Source organism: Schistocerca americana, chromosome 5 (assembly GCF_021461395.2).
Source record: "Schistocerca americana isolate TAMUIC-IGC-003095 chromosome 5, iqSchAmer2.1, whole genome shotgun sequence".
Classification (NCBI taxonomy): Eukaryota; Metazoa; Arthropoda; class Insecta; order Orthoptera; family Acrididae; genus Schistocerca; species Schistocerca americana.
Genome location: NC_060123.1, coordinates 450,271,382 through 450,295,955, shown reverse-complemented (window position 1 = coordinate 450,295,955; position 24,574 = coordinate 450,271,382). Strand labels below are relative to the sequence as shown.

The following is a 24,574-nucleotide window of genomic DNA, read 5'->3' as shown; positions in this document are numbered from 1 at the left end:
GGCTACTGACAAACTGTGGCCAAGAAAGAGCTGATCCACCCAATTGCTGAGCATACTGCCCAACATGACGTTCTTCATTTCAGTGACTGCTTTACAGCCTGTGCCATCTGGATCCTTCCTACCAACATCAGCTTTTCTGAATTATGCAGGTGGGAACTCCCCCTGCTATGTATCCTACACTCCTGTAACCCTCCTGGCCTCAACCTTCATTACTCATTGTCCTTTACCCACCTATCCTCTTCCTTGTTGCCATTCCAGCGTTACACAGACCTCTATTCCACCAACACACCCACTTTTCCCAATACCCCCCTTCCCTCCGTCTAACATCCTGACTGCACTACCCTCTCTCCACCTCATCGCTGTAAACGCCACATGCAGCACTTCACACCATACCCAACCCCTAACTTGTTATTGCACCCCTCCTCTCCCTGCCCCAGTCTCCTGCTTACCCCCGCCACCCAGATTGCTTCCCCATCATGCGCTACTGCTCGCAGTGTGGCCTCAGCACCCAGAGACTGTGGTTTTGTGTGTGTGTGTGTGTGTGTGTGTGTGTGTGTGTGTGTGTGTATTGATTCTGATGAATGTATTTTTGGCCAAAAGGTTACTTGTTTGACAGTCTTTTTATTGTGGCTATCTGCAACTCTCCCATGAACCATGGACCTTGCCGTTGGTGGGGAGGCTTGCGTGCCTCAGCGATACAGATAGCCGTACCGTAGGTGCAACCACAACGGAGGGGTATCTGTTGAGAGGCCAGACAAACGTGTGGTTCCTGAAGAGGGGCAGCAGCCTTTTCAGTAGTTGCAAGGGCAACAGTCTGGATGATTGACTGATCTGGCCTTGTAACAATAACCAAAATGGCCTTGCTGTTCTGGTACTGCGAACGGCTGAAAGCAAGGGGAAACTACAGCCGTAATTTTTCCCGAGGGCATGCAGCTTTACTGTATGATTACATGATGATGGCGTCCTCTTGGGTAAAATATTCCGGAGGTAAAATAGTCCCCCATTCGGATCTCCGGGTGGGGACTACTCAAGAGGATGTCGTTATCAGGAGAAAGAAAACTGGCGTTCTACGGATCGGAGTGTGGAATGTCAGATCCCTTAATCGGGCAGGTAGGTTAGAAAATTTAAAAAGGGAAATGGATAGATTGAAGTTAGATATAGTGGGAATTAGTGAAGTTCGGTGGCATGAGGAACAAGACTTCTGGTCAGGTGACTACAGGGTTATAAACACAAAATCAAATAGGGGTAATGCAGGAGTAGGTTTAATAATGAATAGGAAAATAGGAATGCGGGTAAGCTACTACAAACAGCATAGTGAACGCATTATTGTGGCCAAGATAGACACGAAGCCCACACCTACTACAGTAGTACAAGTTTATATGCCAACTAGCTCTGCAGATGACGAAGAAATTGAAGAAATGTATGATGAAATAAAAGAAATTATTCAGATTGTGAAGGGAGACGAAAATTTAATAGTCATGGGTGACTGGAATTCGAGTGTAGGAAAAGGGAGAGAAGGAAACATAGTAGGTGAATATGGATTGGGGGACAGAAATGAAAGAGGAAGCCGCCTGGTAGAATTTTGCACAGAGCACAACATAATCATAACTAACACTTGGTTTAAGAATCATGAAAGAAGGTTGTATACATGGAAGAACCCTGGAGATACTAAAAGGTATCAGATAGATTATATAATGGTAAGACAGAGATTTAGGAACCAGGTTTTAAATTGTAAGACATTTCCAGGGGCAGATGTGGACTCTGACCACAATCTATTGGTTATGACCTGTAGATTAAAACTGAAGAAGCTGCAAAAAGGTGGGAATTTAAGGAGATGGGACCTGGATAAACTAAAAGAACCAGAGGTTGTACAGAGATTCAGGGAGAGCATAAGGGAGCAATTGACAGGAATGGGGGAAATAAATACAGTAGAAGCAGAATGGGTAGCTTTGAGGGATGAAGTAGTGAAGGCAGCAGAGGATCAAGTAGGTAAAAAGACGAGGGCTAGTAGAAATCCTTGGGTAACAGAAGAGATATTGAATTTAATTGATGAAAGGAGAAAATATAAAAATGCAATAAGTGAAACAGGCAAAAAGGAATACAAACGTCTCAAAAATGAGATCGACAGGAAGTGCAAAATGGCTAAGCAGGGATGGCTAGAGGACAAATGTAAGGATGTAGAGGCCTATCTCACTAGGGGTAAGATAGATACCGCCTACAGGAAAATTAAAGAGACCTTTGGAGATAAGAGAACGACTTGTATGAATATCAAGAGCTCAGATGGAAACCCAGTTCTAAGCAAAGAAGGGAAAGCAGAAAGGTGGAAGGAGTATATAGAGGGTCTATACAAGGGCGATGTACTTGAGGACAATATTATGGAAATGGAAGAGGATGTAGATGAAGATGAAATGGGAGATACGATACTGCGTGAAGAGTTTGACAGAGCACTGAAAGACCTGAGTCGAAACAAGGCCCCCGGAGTAGACAATATTCCATTGGAACTACTGACGGCCGTGGGAGAGCCAGTCCTGACAAAACTCTACCATCTGGTGAGCAAGATGTATGAAACAGGCGAAATACCCTCAGACTTCAAGAAGAATATAATAATTCCAATCCCAAAGAAAGCAGGTGTTGACAGATGTGAAAATTACCGAACTATCAGCTTAATAAGTCACAGCTGCAAAATACTAACACGAATTCTTTACAGACGAATGGAAAAACTAGTAGAAGCCAACCTCGGGGAAGATCAGTTTGGATTCCGTAGAAACACTGGAACACGTGAGGCAATACTGACCTTACGACTTATCTTAGAAGAAAGATTAAGGAAAGGCAAACCTACGTTTCTAGCATTTGTAGACTTAGAGAAAGCTTTTGACAATGTTGACTGGAATACTCTCTTTCAAATTCTAAAGGTGGCAGGGGTAAAATACAGGGAGTGAAAGGCTATTTACAATTTGTACAGAAACCAGATGGCAGTTATAAGAGTCGAGGGACATGAAAGGGAAGCAGTGGTTGGGAAGGGAGTAAGACAGGGTTGTAGCCTCTCCCCGATGTTGTTCAATCTGTATATTGAGCAAGCAGTAAAGGAAACAAAAGAAAAATTCGGGGTAGGTATTAAAATTCATGGAGAAGAAATAAAAACTTTGAGGTTCGCCGATGACATTGTAATTCTGTCAGAGACAGCAAAGGACTTGGAAGAGCAGTTGAATGGAATGGACAGTGTCTTGAAAGGAGGATATAAGATGAACATCAACAAAAGCAAAACAAGGATAATGGAATGTAGTCTAATTAAGTCGGGTGATGCTGAGGGAATTAGATTAGGAAATGAGGCACTTAAAGTAGTAAAGGAGTTTTGCTATTTGGGGAGCAAAATAACTGATGATGGTCGAAGTAGAGAGGATATAAAATGTAGGCTGGCAATGGCAAGGAAAGCGTTTTTGAAGAAGAGAAATCTGTTAACATCCAGTATTGATTTAAGTGTCAGGCAGTCATTTCTGAAAGTATTCGTATGGAGTGTAGCCATGTATGGAAGTGAAACATGGACGATAAATAGTTTGGACAAGAAGAGAATAGAAGCTTTCGAAATGTGGTGCTACAGAAGAATGCTGAAGATTAGATGGATAGATCACATAACTAATGAGGAGGTATTGAATAGGATTGGGGAGGAGAGAAGTTTGTGGCACAACTTGACCAGAAGAAGGGATCGGTTGGTAGGACATGTTCTGAGGCATCAAGGGATCACCAATTTAGTATTGGAGGGCAGCGTGGAGGGTAAAAATCGTAGAGGGAGACCAAGAGATGAATACACTAAGCAGATTCAGAAGGATGTAGGTTGCAGTAGGTACTGGGAGATGAAAAAGCTTGCACAGGATAGAGTAGCATGGAGAGCTGCATCAAACCAGTCTCAGGACTGAAGACCACAACAACATCTGCAACTCAGCATCCATGCTATATGGTGAGTAGTTATCTATCCTTTTCATAATTTTGTCATTATTCCAGCCTGGATATTCCGTTGTTTAGCAATCAGTTTCAGATGAACAAGGAAACTGAAGTGCTTATCTTATTAGTGATTCCCAAAGATTATATGCTCACCTAGAATCAGGCAATCCTCTTGGCTGCATGAAAATAACAGTGCTATAGAGAGACCTACATTCTCTCAGTAGATAGACAGAGATCACTCCTTTAACAATTATCACTGCATTCGTGTAAATATTAAGTAACGACAGTATTACAGAAAGGATAGATACCTGGAACCTCCCCTTCTGGTTCAGCACACAATTTTAATCACCCAAGAGGTTTCAAAAGAGAACATACGCTGATCCAGAGTGAAAGGTTCATTCTAGAAGTTTAATGTTCATAGATCTTGACTCATTCAACATCTTTGAAACTTCTCGATTGTGTTTAGTGTCCATTAAATACCATGAATAAATGTTTTTCTTTACTTGAGTTTTGATCTTTATAGTATTGTAATTATATTGTCTTTATTGTTTTTAGGTCAGTGGAGGCTAAACCTAGCACTAGTGTTCCTGCTACCAGTTCAGGAAATGGCAGCTCTTGGTGTCCAAAAATATACTTCAATCACAAGTGTTTTTCTGGTCCGTACCTCAGCAAAGGCAAACTGTCAGGCTTGCCAAAATCGGTGGGTCCAGGTCCAGTGACCCTAGTACTAAAAGAAGTTCTTTCCATGGTGATATCGGTAGCCTACAAATCTAGTCGTGTTCTGAAAGAACTGCAATGTGATTCAAAGCAACCACCTCATGGTCATGTTCTTGAGGTACTTAAGGCTAAGTAAGTATTTGCTCAGCAAGCCTCAGTTGTAATTTTTTTTACTGTGCTTTTTTTGGGATAATCATGATACATTGTGGACTAACGTCGCCATCTTTCCTATTTGATGTGGTTGGATTAGAAATATTAATTTAGTGAACCACATTTTTCATTGCCACCAGAAAAGCTGATGTACTTTGTTGATTATTCTCCAGACCATAGTAAAAAATCCAAGTCTCATCACCAGTAATGATTCTGTCCAGATATCGAAGCCATTACGAACGTGCTTCAAGAATTCCTCACAAATGAGCACCCGTTTCTCCGTCTTGTCCTAGCTTAACAATTTGGGAACTGCTTGGTGCACAACCAGGACACTGCACAGTGCCATTGGTCTGTGTAGTGCTCACAGCGCCTTGTGCCGTGCTACTGCTCTGATCTCAGACACTGTGTAACTCCAACTAGTGCCAGGGTACTTTGGTATTAGCCAAACAATGTCTAATCAAGCACATGGCATTGCTGAACATTTCCAACCAGAGGAATATGGTAGGCCGAATCTTTTCGACAAAGGCAGTATAGAAAAGGGGATTAGCGATCACAATCTCATTATAGCAGTTATGGTTACAAAAGATAATAAATCAGTTAAGAAGGCTAGGAAAGTGTTTCTGCTAGAAGGAACAGATAAGCAGGTGTTAGCATTGCACTTAGACAGTGAACTGACATCGCTTGGTTACAATATGATGGATGTAGAGGAATTATGGGCAAAGTTCAAGCAGATTGTAAATCAGCCTAGATAATTGTGTGCCTAGTAAGTGGGTTAAGGATGGAAAACGCCTGTCATGGTTTAATAACGAGATTCTGAAAATGCTGAGGAATCAGAGGCTGTTGAACTCGTGGTTCAAAAGAGAATGCGCAAATGATGACAAGCTAAGGTTAATAGAAATTTGTGTGTCTGTGAAAATATGTTTGTGCAAAGTATACAACTACTACCACTGTCATACTTTAGCAAAAGATCTGGCAGAGAATCTGAGAAACTTTTGATTCTGTGTAAAATTGCTAAGTGGGTCTGAGGCTTCCATCCAATCACTTGACCAGTTTGGTGTGGCAGGAGAAGATAGCAAAACAAAAGCCAAAGTTTTAAATTTCACATTCAAGAAATTATTCACAGAGAAGAACCATACAAATACATCGTCATTTTACCATCGAACAAACTCCCGTAAGGATGACGTAGTAATAGGCGTTCCTGGCCTAGAGAAACAACTGAAAGTGTTGAAAACTAACATGCCACCAGATCCACAAGGAATCCCAGTTCAGTTTTTCAGAGTATTCTATGACATTGGCCCCTTACCTAGCATGCAAGTCTGTCATCCAGTGCAAAGTCCAAAACAACTGGAAGAAAAGTTCACGTGACTCCTGAGTATAAGACAGCCAAAACAATGGACCCGCAAAGTTACAGTCCAATACCCCTAACGTCGGTGTGATGCAGTTAGAATATAATAAGCTTTCTTGAGACCTTGAAGCTCATGTCCACGAATCAGCATGTTTTTTAGAAAACATCTTAGAAAACATTGCCCATGTGAAACTCAGCTTACTCTTTTCTCGCATGATATATTGCAGATTCCTTGTTTCTAGATTTCCAGAAAGCATTTGACACAGTGCCCCACTGCAGGCTGTTAAAAGAAGGTACGAGCGTGTGGAATAGGTTCACAGATATGTGAGTGGCTCGAAGATTTCTTAACTTATAGAATACAGTATGCTGTCCTCGACAGTGAGCGTTCATCAGAAACATGGGTATTGTCAGGTGTGCCCAGCGAAATGTGGTAGGACTGTTGTTATTCTCTGTCTGCAGAAATGATTTGGCAGGCAGGGTAGGCAGCAATATGTGGTTGCATGCTGATGATGTTGTGTTGTACAGTAAGGTGTCAAAGTTGAGTGACTGTAGGAGGATACAAGATGACTTACACAAAATTTCTAGTTGATGTGATGTAAGGCAGCTAGGTCTAAATGTAGAAAAATGTAAGTTAATGCAGATGAATAGGAAAAACACACACATAATGTTCAGATATGGCATTATTTGCGTTCTGCTTGACACAATCATGTTGTTTAAATATTTGGGCATAACGTTGCAAAGCGATATGAAATGGAATGAGGATGTGAGGATTGTGGTAGGAAAGGCAGATGGTCAACTTCAGTTTATTGGGAGAATTCTAGGAAAATGTGATTCATCTGGAAAGGAGATCGCATAAAGGACACTAAGCAACCTTTTCTTGACTACTCCTAAAGCGTGTTTGAGATCCATACCAGGTCGGAGCGAAGGAAGACATTGAAGCAATTAAGAGGTGGCCTGCTACATTTGGTACAGGTGGGTTCAAACAATATGCAAGTGTTATGCAGATGCTTTGGGAACTCAAATGGGAATCCCTGGAAGGGGGGCAGCATCCTTTTCAAGGAACGCTATTGAAGAAATTTAGAGAACTGTCATTTCAATCCGATTCTGTTGCCTCCAAAATACATTATGCTTAAGGACCATGAAGATAAAATACAAGAAATCAGGGCTTGTATGGAAGCATGCAGACAGTCGTATTTCCCTCGTTCTATTTGCAAGTGGAACAAGAAAGAAAATTACTAGTAGTGGTATGGGAGTACCCTCAGCCATGCGCTGTACTGTGGATTGCGAAGTATTGATGTAGATTTAGATGTAGATATGTGCATAATCAATACTTTGGTAGATGAACACTCATAAAATACAAGCGCCAAAGAGACTGGTACAGGCATTTGTTTTCAAATACAGAGATATTTAAACAGGCAAAATACGGTGCTGTGGTCAGAAACACCTGTATAAGGCAACAAGTGTCAGATGCAGTTGTTAGATCAATTTCTGCTGCTACAATGGCAGATTATCAAGATTTAAGTGAGTTTGAAATGGTTATAGTTGGCACACGAGCGATAGGACACAGCAACTCCGATGTAGTGATGAAGTGGGGATTTTCCCATACAATCATTATACGAGTGTACAGTGAACACCAGGAATCTGGTAAGACATTAAATCTCTGACATCGTTGTGGACAGAAAAAGATCCTGCAAGAACGGGACGAATGACAACTGAAGAGAATTGTTCAATGTGACTGAAGTGCAATCCTTCCACAAATTGCTACAGATTTCAATGCTGGGCCATGAACAATTGTCAGTGTGTGAACCATTTGACGAATCATCATTGATATGGGCTTTTGGAGTCAAAAGCCGACTCGTGTACCCATGAGGACTACACAACACAAAGCCTTATGCTTTGCCTGGGCCCATCAACACTGACATTGGACTGTTGATGACTGGAAACATGTTGCCTGGTCGGACGAATCTCATTTCGAATCTTATTGAGTGAATGGACATGTACGGATATGGAGACAACCCCATGAATCCATGGACGTTACATGTCAGCAAGGGATTGTTCAAGCTGGTGTAGGCTCTAGAATGGTGTGGGACATGTGCAGTTGGAGTGATATGAGACCCCTGATATATCTAGATATGACTCTGACAGGTGACATGTACGTAAGCATCCTGTCTGACCACCTGCATCCGTTCATGTCCATTGAGCATTCTGATAGATTTGGGCAATTCCAGCGGGACAATCCAACACCCCACATGTCCAAAACTGCTACAGAATGGCTCCAGGAACACTGTTCTGAGTTTAAACTTCCACTGGCCACCAAACTCATCAGACATCAACATTATTGAGCATATCTGGGATGCCTTGTAACATGCTGTTCAGATGAGCTCCACCCCCTCATTCTCTTACAGATTTATGGACAGCCCTGCAGGATTTGTGATGTCACTTCCCTACAGCACTACCTCAGACATTAGTCAAGTCCATGCCATGTCGTGTTGCGGCATTTCTGCGAGCTCGCGGGAGTCCTACACGATACTAGGCAGATGTACCGGTTTCTTTTGCTCTTCAGTGTATTTATTAAAGCAGTTGCAGTGTGAAGGAAATCTGTTGACAAGCATATGGGGCACAGTGATGATAAACTCCAAAAATATTTTGCTTACCACAAAGTAATCTCTTCAAACTGGACATATCGATGTACATTCTTAATTATAGAAAATTTGACTGAAGAATTAAATTTAGAATTTGGATTTTCATTATGCAGCTTGTTTGAATTAATCACCAATTAAAGTATTAAAAAGTAATTATATTAGTGAATCTTAAAGAAAACATTACTCCTCCTCATCTGTTCCAAGTTAGAGATTTAAGAGGTGTTGGATTCTTTTCTTTGATATTCTGTTACAGTATCATAAAACTTCATAAATGAAGTCAGTAGATTTCCCTATATCTTATTTCACTCACCTAATTGTAGTTTTCCTCAACTTATATGCATCAATTTATAACTTTTCTATGATGTAATTCCTACAATCTTTGACTGTTATCATATCAGATGCCTTCCCAGAATTACTAACAACTATCACTGACAAATATGAAAAGAGACTCAAGTAGTAAACACTAAAATCCATAGCTGTTGGTTGGGTTATGCACAGAATTTAATCGAGCATTGGCATTCAGAACGGGGACTGATGACTACGACGTTGAGCGCCATACAAAGCAACATCATCATTGTCATTCAGAAATTCATCCATGTGATGCACTTTGTCCTCGATTTTGCTTTTTTGAGAGGTCTCCAGACTGTAGATTACTTTCTGCCCCCTCCTGGGTGTCTGTGAATGTCTCTTAGCAATTGTCCACAAAGCTTGCTGCAACATTGAGAATATCCCAGTTGCAGATTTGCTCAACCTCACACAAAATTTGATAGTATCTTGTTGCTCTTTCAAATGCTGCATTGTCAACACAAAAGGGATCCAGTTTTTTGCTTATCTTGGCTGAAGGTGGGTTTAAAAAAAAAACTAGCGGGAGAAGATAGTGATTTGGGTCTGTTGCGTTATGTTAGGACCGATCTGCAAGTACTTACGAGTAGGTATGTAATGGTTGATCAACAGATCTGTAATTGTGTTGTGCTTTACTGCATTGTTTTCATTACTTATGGGTGTGATTTTTAAAACTGTATATTTTATTTGGGAAAGTTTCATTTGTGGGTTTAACCAAAAGAGTGAACTGATTCCTCTTTATTTAATATGCACACATTGGAGCATATTCAAGAATTGAGAGCATAAATGGCAATGATTTAAGTAATCAAATTAGCAAAATGGTTTGTGACTTAAATAATCGAATTAGTGAGTTGTGTAATGAGCTGAACATTAAAATAGAAACACAAATAATACTAGGGGTCGGACAACTGTGCAGAAACCTGTATAGAGGGGGGTTTCAAACAATTGAAAGTACAAATGGACACAGGAAAAGTGTGTGTGTGTGTGTGTGTGTGTGTGTGTGTGTGTGTGTGTGTGTGTGTGTGTGTTTTGATTGAGGTATTGGTTAACAAGAACCAAGATTCTTTCGGTGAGAACACAGAACCAGCCACAGGGGGATGTCCTAGATTCTTAGGTATATGAATGTTGGAAAATATGTTGAAGGTGATTGAGCAGGAAGTAGTTGGGATGAGTAGGGAGATGGATTCGGAGGTGAGATCCTGGAATTGGCCTAAGGATTTAAGTAGGGATTGGAGGGTACGCTGAACTTCTGGAATGGAATTGAGGAGGAAACTCAGTGCTTATGTGGACATTGAGAAGGACCAGCATAATCATGTAATTGATGTACTGGTTTCATGATTGAAAGAATACACTCTACCAACCAATCAGAAATTAAATATGATGATGTTAGTGAATCATTTTCAACGGGTTAACTTCGTTCAAACTGGATGACCTTGTGTATCTGACAAGAAAGTCTATTCTGTTCGAGCACCCATTTGAACCCTATGGAATCAGTATCTGTGCATTATAGGAGCCATAAATTTTAAAGTTAAATGATTTGAAGAGGAAAGGTAACAATTCACCAATAATTGTTACAGTTGATAAATTTTTTTGGCTGGGTTTGTGACTGAATTGTCAGTATGTAAAACTACCAACATTTCGGTCACTGTTGCAAGGACCTTCTTCAGAGTGTTTTTGTTTACTCATCCCAGAAAAAATTTGTTGACAATTCAGTAATAAGTTGATGTGCTGAGTGTCAACATGCAAATAAAGAACACTGAGAATGTTTGGTTTTAGGACGAATCCTACTTCAAACAAACAAGTAAAACACACACACACACACACACACACACACACACACACACACACACACACACGTATATATATGCATGTACATTTATGTTGTCCCAGCTGTCACTGCAGCGTGATTGAGGTGAGGTGTTGTGATGGATGGAGTGGACGAGGAGAGAAAGGGATCGGTGAGCAGGGTCTACATCAGTTCAGAAATGTGTCCTTACCTTGAGCTAAAATCCAATCTGACAACCGGTTCTGTAAGTGCTCCATAGACCATGACATAACCCACCCCCCTCCTCCCCCAAACACACACACACACACACACACACACACACAACAGTGGTCTAAATATAAAAATACTTTCTGTGTGGATGCTACCCTTCCTTTCACAATGATCTTTAAATTCACTGATTCTACCAATCTCTTTCCCTCACCAACTTCATACTTGAGAAACAAATCCCCGCTGCACAGGCATTCCTGAACCATCTCTGTTCCCTTCATAAGATACTGTTATTGCGGAACCCCACCTACCTACTCCCTGTCTCACAAATTGCCTTCCAACATTTGGAAGAGCACACCGGACACCATCTCCAAAAGTTTTCCATTTAGTGACATCCTACTCTTGCCTCAAAACACCACTGCCCATCTATACATATCGTCTTAAGTCCCCTTGCCAAAGACTCGTAGCACCCTGACCCTGCCTTACTGACCTTGCATGTGTAATGCGCGACACACACACACACACACATACACACACGGCCACAGTCACCATTGTCACCAGACACGAAGATCTTATGCCGGGAGAAGACAGCAGCCATATGTGTGTATTGGGAGGGGGGGGGGCATGCCTGCATTTGTTTCATGCATATGAGAATGTGTGTGCTTTTTATTGCGTCTACATCTGATAAAGGACTTAGTCTGATAATTAATACTATGTAGCAGTCTTTTTCAATGTGCCTACCTGCTACTTAATGCATCCTCTGCTTGATGAGTAACAATATATCTTTTACATATTTATGTTGTTCCAACCTATTTTTTCATTGTTTGTTTACGGTATAATAAATAAAGCTCTGCAATACTATAGTACTTTGACAATGATCATATCGATGTACATTCTGCTACAGAGTGAAAATTTCATTGTCGATAAATCCCGCAGGCTGTGGCTAAGCCATGTCACCACACTATCCTTTCTTCCAGGAGTGCTAGTTCTGGGAGTTTTGCAGGAGAGCTTCTATTAAGTCTGAAAGGTAGGAGACAGGGTACTGGCAGAAGTAAAGCTGTGAGGACGGATCACGAGTCATGCTTGGGTAGCTCAGTTGGTAGAGCACTTGCCTGCGAAAGACAAAGGTCCCGAGTTCGAATCTTGGTCCGGCATACAGTTTTAATCTACCAGGAAGTTTCATACCAGGACACATTCAGCTGCAGAGTGAAATTTTCATTTTGAATGTGATTGCTGCTGATCACATAGAGGAGGCATTGAGTTGCAGACAGGCACAGTGAGAAAGACTGCTAAAATAGTTAACCTTTTGAACAAATTCCTTCTTACAAAGTAGAAAACACTCACATTCACACAAGCACAATGATCATATCGATGTACATTCTGCTACAGAGTGAAAATTTCATTGTGGATACATCCCGCAGGCTGTGGCTAAGCCATGTCACCACACTATCCTTTCTTCCAGGAGTGCTAGTTCTGGGAGTTTTGCAGGAGAGCTTCTATTAAGTTTGAAAGGTAGGAGACGAGGTACTGGCAGAAGTAAAGCTGTGAGGACGGATCACGAGTCATGCTTGGGTAGCTCAGTTGGTAGAGCACTTGCCTGCGAAAGACAAAGGTCCCGAGTTCGAATCTTGGTCCGGCATACAGTTTTAATCTACCAGGAAGTTTCATACCAGGACACATTCAGCTGCAGAGTGAAATTTTCATTTTGAATGTGATTGCTGCTGATCACACAGAGGAGGCATTGAGTTGCAGACAGGCACAGTGAGAAAGACTGCTAAAATAGTTAACCTTTTGAACAAATTCCTTCTTACAAAGTAGAAAACACTCACATTCACACAAGCACAATGATCATATCGATGTACATTCTGCTACAGAGTGAAAATTTCATTGTGGATACATCCCGCAGGCTGTGGCTAAGCCATGTCACCACACTATCCTTTCTTCCAGGAGTGCTAGTTCTGGGAGTTTTGCAGGAGAGCTTCTATTAAGTTTGAAAGGTAGGAGACGAGGTACTGGCAGAAGTAAAGCTGTGAGGACGGATCACGAGTCATGCTTGGGTAGCTCAGTTGGTAGAGCACTTGCCTACGAAAGACAAAGGTCATTGTCTTTGGGTGCTGGCACCCAACTGTGATAATATTAGATGTAAGCAGAAGTCTGTTGCAGTGTCTGATGGAGGTAAGGAGGTGGCATGGGGTGGGGTGGGGGATTAATAGCAGGATAGAGGTGGCAGCATGTTGGGGCAGGATAGTGCTATATTGCTTCTAGGTGCCGTATGAGAAGGCTTTGCTGGGGGCAGAGGGGGAGAGACTTAGAGAAGGGTACAAGGCTAGTACATGCATGGTTAGGTAGTAGGCATGTGTAATGCTGGAGTGGGAGCAGGGAAAGGGATAGGTGGATGGAGGACAGGGTCTAGTGAAGGTTGAGGCTAGGAGTGTTACACGCACGAAGGATATGTTCTAGGGATAGTTCTCACAAGTGCAGTTCAAAAAAGCTGGTATTGATAGGAAGAATCCAAATGGCACACACTCTGAAGCAGTCATTGAAGTGAAGTTCTTCATGTTGGGTGACATTTCTGCAATTGGGTGGTCCAGCTGTCTCATGACCACAGTTTGGCAGTGGCCATTTATGTGGACAGACTGGTTGTTAGTTGTCACGCCCATGTAGAAAGTGACACAGTGGTCACAGCTTAGTTGATAGATCACATGGCTGCCTTCACATGTGGCCCTGCCTTTGATGGGTAGGAGATGCCTGTGACAGAACTGGAGAAGGTGGTAGTGGAAGGATGTATGGTGCAGGTCTTGCATTTAGGTCTATTGGAGAGATATGAACCATGAGGCAAGGGTTCTGGGAGAGGGGATGGAGTAGGAATGGACTAGGATATTGCGTAGGTTCCGTGGATGACGGAATACTGTTGTGAGACAGATGGAGAGGGTATTACTCTTTCTCCCTTTCTGCCCCTCTCCCATCCTCCTTCCAGAATAGCCTCTTGACACTGCCTCTAGCAGCCCTATCCTGTCTCCGAACAATTTCACAGGCAGCAGCTGCACCTTCCCCTCCCCCCCCCCCCCCCACTCTCCCTTGCTATTATTCCCCATCTCTTGCTATTCCTGCCCCTCCCCACCCCATGCCACGTGGTGAGCGGGCGCGGACCTCAGGGGGAACGCCTGGTACCCCAGACCGTAGATGAAACCCCCAGGAGCGGGTTTGGTGGGCGCGGACCGCAGAGGGAACACCTAGAACCGCAGCGGACAGACAACGAGGCAGCAACGCTCCAGCAGGTCACAGGGAATGGGCGCGGACCACAGAGGAAGCGCCTGCAGCCGTTGGTGGAGGGGGAAGGCCATAGGCATAAATACTGGACCAGGTCCACTCGAGGAGCAGTCTCAGGTCGCACCTGATGAAGGTCTCGAGCTACGTGACTGAAATATCGTGCAAGTACGACGCTGATATCCGGCAGAACACCCGACAACCCAAGATGTCATTAGATCGCCGGGAAAGCCTGAAGAGTTACATCAAAAGTCTCTACGGGGAGGAGATGTATCAGAATATCAAGAAGCTGGACAAGCTACGGCAGAAGAAAGGGAAGATGCTGAGTTCTCTCAGTTTTTTGCTGAGGTGTCGAGATGGAGAAGTGGTACCAGTATTTGCCAGAATTAAACATCACATCAACTCCAGAGCGGCGAACAAGATAAAACGCAGAGCTAGCATGGCACTGGTGAGAGAGAGGATTCGAGATATGCGCCACAGGTTAGATGTTGTGGCCAGGGAGCTGTTACACATTCATCTGTACATGGCAGCCTCCTTAACAAGAGAAGATTGGGATTGGGTAGACCGTGCCTCCTGGTCTTTAGCTGAGTGTGCTAGAAGGAATGCCTCATCTTGCCAATCTGCAAAGTTTGACCGCATGAGCAAGAAAGCACAGCAGATGGAAGAGACACACACGGTGACGAATCTGAGTGGCATACAGTTTGATGATACAACCTTAAAGGTACTCAGCAGGGGTCTCAACTTTGCTACGACCCCTAGAAACGTACCCATTTCAGGTTTCGTCAGTGCAGTAGAGCAAGTTGCAGCCACACTTCCACCTAATGTGGCAGAGGAAGTCCGCCGAGAGACCTGCAGGGCCCTCACCAAGGCCAGGCCGCCAAAATCGAACATCACAACCGAGGAGAGGCTTGCACTCAAGAAACTACGGGAAGACAACAGCATTGTGGTACTGCCAGCAGACAAAGGGAACTCCACTGTCATCTTGCAGCGAGTGGATTATGATGAGAAAGTACGCCAACTTCTGGAGGACCCTGCATACAGAATTCTGGAGTGTGACCCCACGGACAAGGTGGCCAAGAAGACTAGTGCTCTCTTGAAGGAAACAGGGATGCCCGATAAGATCATCAGACAACTACGGGAAAAAGCGCCAGTGCCACCTAGACTGTATGGTCTGCCTAAAATACACAAGGAGGGTGTGCCCCTACGTCCTATTGTCAGTAATATTGGGGCACCTACGTACATAACAGCCAAGTACCTGAAAGGTCTCCTGGCTCCGTATGTGGGGAAATGTATTCACCACATCCGCAACTCAGAAGATTTCCTGCAACGCCTCAAGCAACTGCACATCACAGATTCGGACATCATGGTTAGTTTTGATGTGGTATCGCTGTTCACCAGGGTCCCACTGAAGGACTCACTAGAACTGATAGCAGAGAAATTTGATGGTGCTCTGTTGGACCTGTTCAGTCATACACTGACATCCACGTATTTCCTGTACAGAAACCAATATTACGAGCAAACTGAAGGTGTAGCTATGGGCAGCCCACTGTCCCCTGTGGTTGCCAAAATGTTTATGGAAAGTTTTGAGGAGAGGGCATTGGAGACAGCCACATTTAAACCCACATGCTTCTTTAGGTATGTAGATGACACCTTCGTGATCTGGCCACATGGGATGGACAGGCCCAATGAGTTTCTTGAACATCTTAACTCATGCCACCCTAATATCAAGTTCACCATGGAACTGGAGAAGAATGGCCAGCTGTCATTTCTGGATATGTACTAGTCCAGAGGAAAGCAGATGGATCAATTGGCCACAGTGTGTACCGAAAACCTACACACACTGATTTATATCTGCAGGCCAGCAGTTGTCACCACCCTGCACAGAAGAATGGGGTTCTGAAGACTTTGGTCCACAGAGCACGTGCCCTATCAGACCAAGAGAATCTACCCATAGAGATAGAACGTCTCAAAACAGTTTTCTCCAAGAATGGATACATGGACAGACAAATTGAGAGGGCACTCCGACCAGCCACTATACCACAGGTTCCTGAAGAAGACCAAGATGAAGCAAGGAAGGTGGCATATCTGCCCTATGCTGGCTCTATTTCTGCCAGAATCAGTAGGATCCTGCGTAAACACAATATCAAGTGTGTTTTCTGTCCATCCAACAAGATTGGGGGACTGCTGGGGAGTGTCAAAGACGACCTGGGGTTACGAAAACCAGGGATTTACAATATACCTTGTCAATGTGGCATGTCCTACATTGGCCAGACGACAAGAACTGTGGAGATCAGGTGCAAAGAACATCAGAGGCACACTAGATTAAGACAAGTGACTAAGTCAGCCATTGCTGAACACTGTCTAGAACTAGATCATGCCATGAAGTATGAGGATACCAAGATTCTAGCACAAACACCCAGATTTTGGGACAGTGTTATAAGAGAATCGATTGAGATTAAAATGGCTGACGATCTTATGAATCGTGACACAGGGTACCAGCTAAGCAGAGCCTGGGATCCGGCTCTGGAATTGTTAAAGGAGCAACGGGGCCAGCTGCAACACTACACAAACAGAAGAACTAGAGACATGGAGATGGTAAACGAGCCCCTGACGGACTGCCAGGAGCACCAGACCGAAGATGGAACACCCAGAAGTGGGACTGGTGGGCGCGGACCGCAGAGGGAACATCCAGAGCCGCAGCAGACAGAAAACGGAGCGGCAACGCTCCAACAGGTCGTGGTGAGCGGGCGCGGACCGCAGGGGGAACGCCTGGTACCCCAGACCGTAGATGAAACCCCCAGGAGCGGGTTTGGTGAGCGCGGACCGCAGAGGGAACACCTAGAACCGCAGCGGACGGAAAATGAGGCAGCAACGCTCCAGCAGGTCACAGGGAATGGGCGCGGACCACAGAGGAAGTGCCTGCAGCCGTTGGTGGAGGGGGAAGGCCATAGGCATAAATACTGGACCAGGTCCACTCAAGGAGCAGTCTCAGGTCGCACCTGATGAAGGTCTCGAGCTACGTGACCGAAATATCGTGCAAGTACGACGCTGATATCCGGCAGAACACCCGACAACCCAGGATGTCATTAGATCGCCGGGAAAGCCTGAAGAGTTACTTTCCGTACTATTTGAAAATCCTGTACCTTCGATATATTGGTGGATGACAAGGTATGGCTGCTACTTGTCTATGTTAACGTGGTAGATTGGTGCAGTGGCTGTTGGGAGCGGCAGTAGGCGTAGCTCGCACTTTGTATCTACAAGGAAGTAAGGAACTTATCATTGGCAGCGTTCAGAGACAAATGAATATCTTTCAACTAGTGCCAATTTCCTCTGCTTCTGGTAGCACCAGTGCAATCGTAAAGTTATTGTGGACAAGGAGTAGTTGATAGTTGTTCCAAGCGAAGTGATTAGCATTGTTGTGTCTAAAAGGCAGTGTTGCCAAGTTAGGGGATTTCCCCCTAAATTTAGGGGGAATTAAGCTGCCTAGGGGGAAGTTAGAGAGATAAATGTTTCAGAGGGAAAAATATTTAGGGTTACTACCCTCCCCTCCCCACCCCTCCGCTCCACGATTTCATTCTTGACTCCCTTTTACCGCCCCACTAGCCCATTTGCTTACCCGATGGTGTGATAAATTATTTAGGGGAATTTGAAGTGCAATATAGGGGGAAACGGTGTGCGAGGGTTGCCATCACTGCTACATGACCATTGCCTAGAACGTAGGATCATTTTGTTCTCAGTTCTGTTGCACAATTTGTGTATTCAGTAGTAGTTGTTGGTTGCGTATCTTGGAGGTGTTGAATATTTTTCGTGCAGAATGGCGAAGAACTATGATGCAGTATTCTGCTTTGAGCAGAAATTTAGTTCAGAGTTTTTGAAGAAGGCTAAGTCAGCTACGGGTGTGCTGAATAAGTAACTACCGTAATCAGACAAACTCAAACTGATAAACTATTCAGATTATTTGCTAAGCCTAACATGTACATCCTGTATAAAATTGATTTAAATTTGGGAAAGATGTCTTACAGATAAAAGATACCATGCAAATATGGGTTGCATTATGAAATGAAAACATGTGATCATTTAACAGTGATTTATTCATGCAAAAACTGTGCTAATGTCAAAACAGAAATCTAAATATACGTTAATTTGTTTCCTCGGATCGTAATTTCGAACTGTAGTTCTCTCGAGAGTGCTTCATTTGAATGTGTGTGAATCCAAAGAAACCTGCAGAGCTCATCATTCATATTGTTCAGCATGTTGAATGATAAATTATACAGTCTGAAGGCTCAGGTATGTCCATTATTTAGTATTTACATGTAAATAATAAAGCAAATGTAATTGAATTGTTAGTTATTGAATTATTGCAACTTTAATCGTCAGGGATGTGTTGTAATTCACAATAGTACACCGTTAAAATTCTCCTGATTTTTCACTTTTGAAAGTTGGCATGTCTGTTATTATTATTATTAGTAGTAGTAGTATTGCTACTACTACAACCACCACCACCACCACCACCACTACCACTACTGTTTTATTTATGTTGTGATCTTGTTCATTTTCACTCAGTTATACATCTATACTCAGCAAAACACCATGAGGTGCATGGCAGAGGGTACATCCCACGGTACCAATTATTAGTGTTTCTTCCTGTTCTATTCATGTATGGAGTGCAGGAAGAATGATGGTTTGAATGCCTCTCTGCGTGCAATAATTATTCTAATCTCATCGTCACGATGCCTATGTGAGTGATATGTAGGGGGTTGTAGTGTGGCCCTAGAGTAATCATTTACAGTGGTTTTTTGAAACTTCGTTAATGGACTTTATGTTTATCTTCAAGAGTCTTCCAGTTCAGTTCTTTCAGTATCTCTGTGACACTCTCCCACAGATTAAACCAGGGCTTAACAACTGGCCGGTTTTGAGCATGAGTACTCGCGTCTGCTCAGGCACGTGCTCGCAAGCAGGTGCAAGGTTGCGGAGTAGGGAGGGAGGGGAAATGCGCGCGCACGTATGAATAGGACCGCAGCGTGCCTATTGAATTCGCGCCGGCTGTGTAACGTTAAAAGTACTACGATCAGCTCTAACAGTCACTTCGCTGGATAAGAATCATGTCAAGTTGCCGTTGTGTAACCCCAACCATGCTTTCGCAGTTCAACCCCCATTGGGAGGAATTGTATCTGTTTACAGAAAAAGGTGGTGTTGCAAAATGTTTAGTATGTCACAAAACGCTGAATTCTTTTAGGAAATTTAATTTGCAGTGACATTATATGTCGTACCACGCGAAAGACCATGGAAGTGGAAAATGTGATGGACCAGATCGTGCACAGGAAGTTACTAAACTTAAAAGGAAGCTATCCGAAGAAGATCTGGATGACGAAGAAAAATCAACTGAGGCAGCTCTCAGAGTGAGCTACAAAATTGCTTTGTTTTTGGCAAAATCCCTGCGCCCCTTCACTGATGGCGATTTAATTAAAGATGTTTGGTAGTTGCAGCGGAACATTTGTGTCCATCTCAAGTTGAACAGTTTCGGATTGTGCCATTATCTTACATGACCATTATGCGTCGCATACAGGACTTGGCAGACGACGTCCAGAGCCAGCTTGCAAATATCTATAAAGATTTTATGGCGTATTCTGTAGCTCTGGACGAAAGTGCGAAAGTGTTGATTTCACTGGAACAGCGCAGCTTTCCATATTTATTAGAGGTGTTAATAGAGATCTTCAGGTGAGGAAGGAGCTCCTCGATGTAGTCGCCATGAAGAACACTACAACCGGAGGTGATATTTTAAGTAGTGTTGAAGAAAGTGTTGAAAATATAGGATTTTCGTGAAATTCTTTAGTTTCAGTGTCTACAGACAGTGCACAGCGATGACAGGGAAAAAATTAGGTTTCGTTGCGCTGTTGAAGGAGAAAATGCAAAAACTGACCGTGCCGAATGAAATAAGGGGCGTTCACTGTGTGATCCACCAGGAAAACCTATGTGCAAAGAGTATCACTCTAAAAAATGTGATGAGTGTTGTTGTTCGTACAAACAATTATATAAGGAAGCATGGGCTACAACACAGACAATTTAAAAGCTTTCTTGAGGATGTAGAAAGCCAGTATGGTAGCCTGCCTTATTACAGCGAGGTCCGCTGGCTTAGTCGTGGCGAATTATTAAATCGAATTTTTGCCTATTAGATGAGATAAATATGTTCATGGAAATAAATAACGTGTTCCTGAATTGAAAGAGCCTTCATGGAAATGTGATCTCATGTTCTTAGCAGATTTAACTAGCCATCTGAATGCTTTGAACATTTCACTACAAGGTAAAGATCTGCTAATTACTCATTTCATAGATCGAATACGAGCTTTTAAAATGAAATTGATACTTTGGGTGAGTCAGCTGGAAACAGGAAATCTAGCTCATTTTCCTAAATTATCATCCATGCAAGATGTTCAGAAAGACTGTGAACGTTATTCACATAGTTTAGTTGCCCTTAAGGAAGAATTTGATCAACGCTTTCAAGATCTGACAGCACTAGACAGTGATTCTGATCTGTTCTCCTCTCCATATTCAGTGAATATTGAAGAGATTCGTCCTGAGCTGCAACTAGAAATTATTGACCTGCAGTGTGACAGAGAATACAGAGACAAATTTCAGAACAAGAAAAACATTTTGGAATTTTACAGACACTTCCCTCAGGATAGATTTCCTCATTTGCACAAACTGGCGGCTACAATAATATCAGTGTTCGGTTCCATGTATGTTTGTGAATAATTGTTCTCTGCAATGAAATGTAACAAGACGCACCTGAGAAACGCATTGTCTAATCGAAATTTAAATTGCACGCTGCGCCTACGATGCACAAGAACAATTACTCCGAACATAGACGCAATTGTAAAGGGCAAAAAGTACAAGATAACAGAGAATCCCACACTTCAGTGACACCTTTTATTGTGTTACAGTTCACAAATTAATACGAATGTAGAAGCATACAGCAAGCTAATAAAATTATGTGGCACGTGTACATTCTCCTTTATTTGTTTCATTTGTCACAGTAATAATTTGTGAGTGATATCCCTGCAGGTGGCCGCGGATTTACATTGACTGGCGGCAGCTGTTGTGTGCCCCACGTGACTCTCCCCACTCTCCGTTCTGGTCCGGTAGTGGGGTTAGCGTGCTCGCGCTGCTCCGTGCTCGCGCCTTGCTGGTCACAGCTTTCTCCGCGAGCATGTATGTTGTGAAGCCCTGGATTAAACAAACCTGTGACCATTCGTGCTGCCGTTCTTTGTATACATTCAATATCCGCTATTAGCACTATCTGCTACAAGTCCCACACCCATGAGCAATATTCTAGAACCGGTCACATGAATGATTTATAAGCAATCTCCTTTGTAGATTGATTGCACTTCTCCAGTAGTCCACCAACAAGCTGAAATCTACCAACTGCTGTACCCACGACTGAACCTATGTGATCATTCCATTTCATATCCCTGCAAAGTGTTGTGCCCAGGTATTTGTATGAGTTCCCCAATTCCAAAGGTGACTCATTGATATTATAGTCGTAGGATACTATGTTTTTTCATTTTCTGAAGTGCAAAATTTTACATTTCTGAATGTGTAAAGCAAGTTACCAATCTCTGCATCATGTTAAAATCTTATCAAGATCTGACTGCAGCTTCTCTCAGATAGCACTTCATTATACATAACTGCATCACATGCAAAACCTCTTTTTTACTACATTCATGCTCATAAATTAAGTATAATTGCAGAATGCGGTGTCGCACAATGTGGTACTACACAAAACTGATGCTAATAGCATAAGCACATAGGGAACACACACGACACAGATCTGTAAGTCCACGGTATTGGTGATAAGTTGAGAAAACCATCATGAAACATATGTGCTACAAAACTCCACTGTTTCCTGCACATGTACCCTGTCGGAGCTCCTGTTGTGTCCTAGGGGTCTGAAGACGTGCAGCGATACGTCGACCGAGAGCATCCCAGACGTGCTGAATGGGGTTTAGGTCTGGAGAACAGGCAGGCCACTCCATTCACCTGATACCTTCTGTTTCAAGGTACTCCTCCACAATGGTGGCTCAGTGGGGCCATGCATTATCATCCATCAGGAGGAAGGTGGGACCCACTGCACCCCAGAAAAGGCGGACATACTGGTGCAAAATGACGCCCCGATTCACCTGACCTGTTACAGTTCCTCTGTCAAAGACATGCAGGGGTGTACGTGCACCAGTCATAATCCCACCCCACACCATCAAACCATGACCTCCATACAGGTCCCTTTCAAGGACATTAAGGGGTTGGTACCTAGTTCCTAGTTCACGCCAGATGAAAACCCAGCGAGAATCACTGTTCAGTCTATACGTGGACTCGTCTGTGAACATAATCTGGGACTACTGTTCCAGTGACCATGTCCTGTGTTCTTGACACCAGGCTTTATGGGCTCTCCTGTGATCAGGGGTCAGTGGGATGCACCTTGCAGGTTTCCAGGCGAATAAACCATGTCTGTTCAGTCGTCTGTAGACTGTGTGTCTGGAGACAACTGTTCCAGTGGCTGCAGTAAGGTCCCAAGCAAGGCTACCTGCAGTACTCCGTGGCCGTCTGCGGATACTGATGGTGAGATTTCGGTCTTCTTGTGGTGTTGTACACTGTGGACATTCCGTACTGTAGCACCTGGACACGTTTCCTGTCTGCTGTAATCATTGTCATAATCTTGATATCACACTTCGTGGCACACGGAGGTCCCTTGCTACGACCTGCTGTGTTTGACCAGCCTCCTGTCGCCCTAGTATTCTACCCCTCATAACGTCATCAATATGTGTTCTTTGAGCCAGTCACCATTAGCATGTCTGAAAATGTCTGCTCACTTACTTGCTGCACCATACTCTGACATGCACCAACACACCTCTGCGTATGTGGACTGCTGCCAGCGCCACCATGCGATGACCGCAGGTCAAATGCACCGCGTGGTCATACCCCGAGGTGATTTAAACCTGCAGACCACCCACAAGAGCGTTGTTTCACCATGTAACAGCATTATCCTTAATTTATGAGCATGAGTGTATTAATATTGTCTGATAGGTCTTTAATACACAACATGAACAGCAAGGGTCCCGACACACTTCCCTGGGGCACACTCGAAGCTACTTCTACATCTGACAATGGCTCTCCATTCAAGATAACATGCTGTGTCCTCCCTACCAAAAAGTCCTCAATCTCGTCACAAATTTCACTTGATACCCCATATCATGATAATTTTGACAAATAAGTGTAGATGTGGTACTGAGTCAAATGCTTTCCAGACATCAAGAAACACTGAATTTACCTGGTTGCCTTGATCCATAGCCTGCAGTATATCATGTGAGAAAATTGCGAGTTGGGTTTCACATGATCAGTGTTTTCGAAATCCATGCTGATTGGCACTGAGGAGGTCATTCTGTTCAAGAGACCTCATTATGTTTGAGCTCAGAATATGTTCTAAAATTCTACAACAAATCGATGTCCGGGATATTGGATGGATCACTTCTACGACTCTTCTTGTAAGCGGGTGTGACCTGTGCCTTTTTCCAAGAAGTGGGCACAGTTTTTTGTTTGAGGGATCTACAATAGATTATAGTTAGAAGAGGGGCTAACTCAGCCACAAATTCAGTATAGAATCTGACAGGTATTCCACTGGGCCATGGAGCTTTGTTCAGTTTTAAGGATTTCAGCTGTTTCTCAACACTAGTGACACTAATACTTATTTCATTCACCTTTTGGGTAGGAGAATTAAACTAGGGCAATTCTCTTGGGTTTTCCTTTGTAAATGACCATTTGAAAAAGGCATTAAGCATTTCAGCTGTACCTTTGATACCCTCAGTTTCAGTTCCTTTCTCAATCGCTAACGAACTTTGATGCCACTAACAGCCTTTACATACGACCAGAATTACTTTGGGTTCTGTGAAAGATCACTTGACAATATTCTGCTACAGTAGTCATTGAAGGCATCATGCATTGTTCTCTTGTCAGCCAAATGCATTTCACTCAACATCTCATCTGAAGCTTTTAAAAATTTCTGATTCATACAGTTTGTTATACAGACCGTGTAGATGTACAATAGCATAGTTAAGGTTTCAGTAGATTCTAGGATTTGCCCACTGAATGTACAGCCTTTATGAACATTGTTTAATGTGCACAGCCCAG

The 24,574-nt window shown here is 43.2% G+C and overlaps 1 protein-coding gene across 1 annotated transcript in view; it reads left to right on the top strand.

Moving 5' to 3' along the window:
- Positions 1-24,574, top strand: part of LOC124615683 (scm-like with four MBT domains protein 1) — a 182,230-nt gene that overhangs the window by 131,040 nt on the left and 26,616 nt on the right. Inside the window, exon 10 of the mRNA XM_047143713.1 lies at positions 4,495-4,788. Coding sequence (XP_046999669.1) covers positions 4,495-4,788 — 294 coding nt within the window. The remainder of the gene's footprint in view (positions 1-4,494; positions 4,789-24,574) is intronic.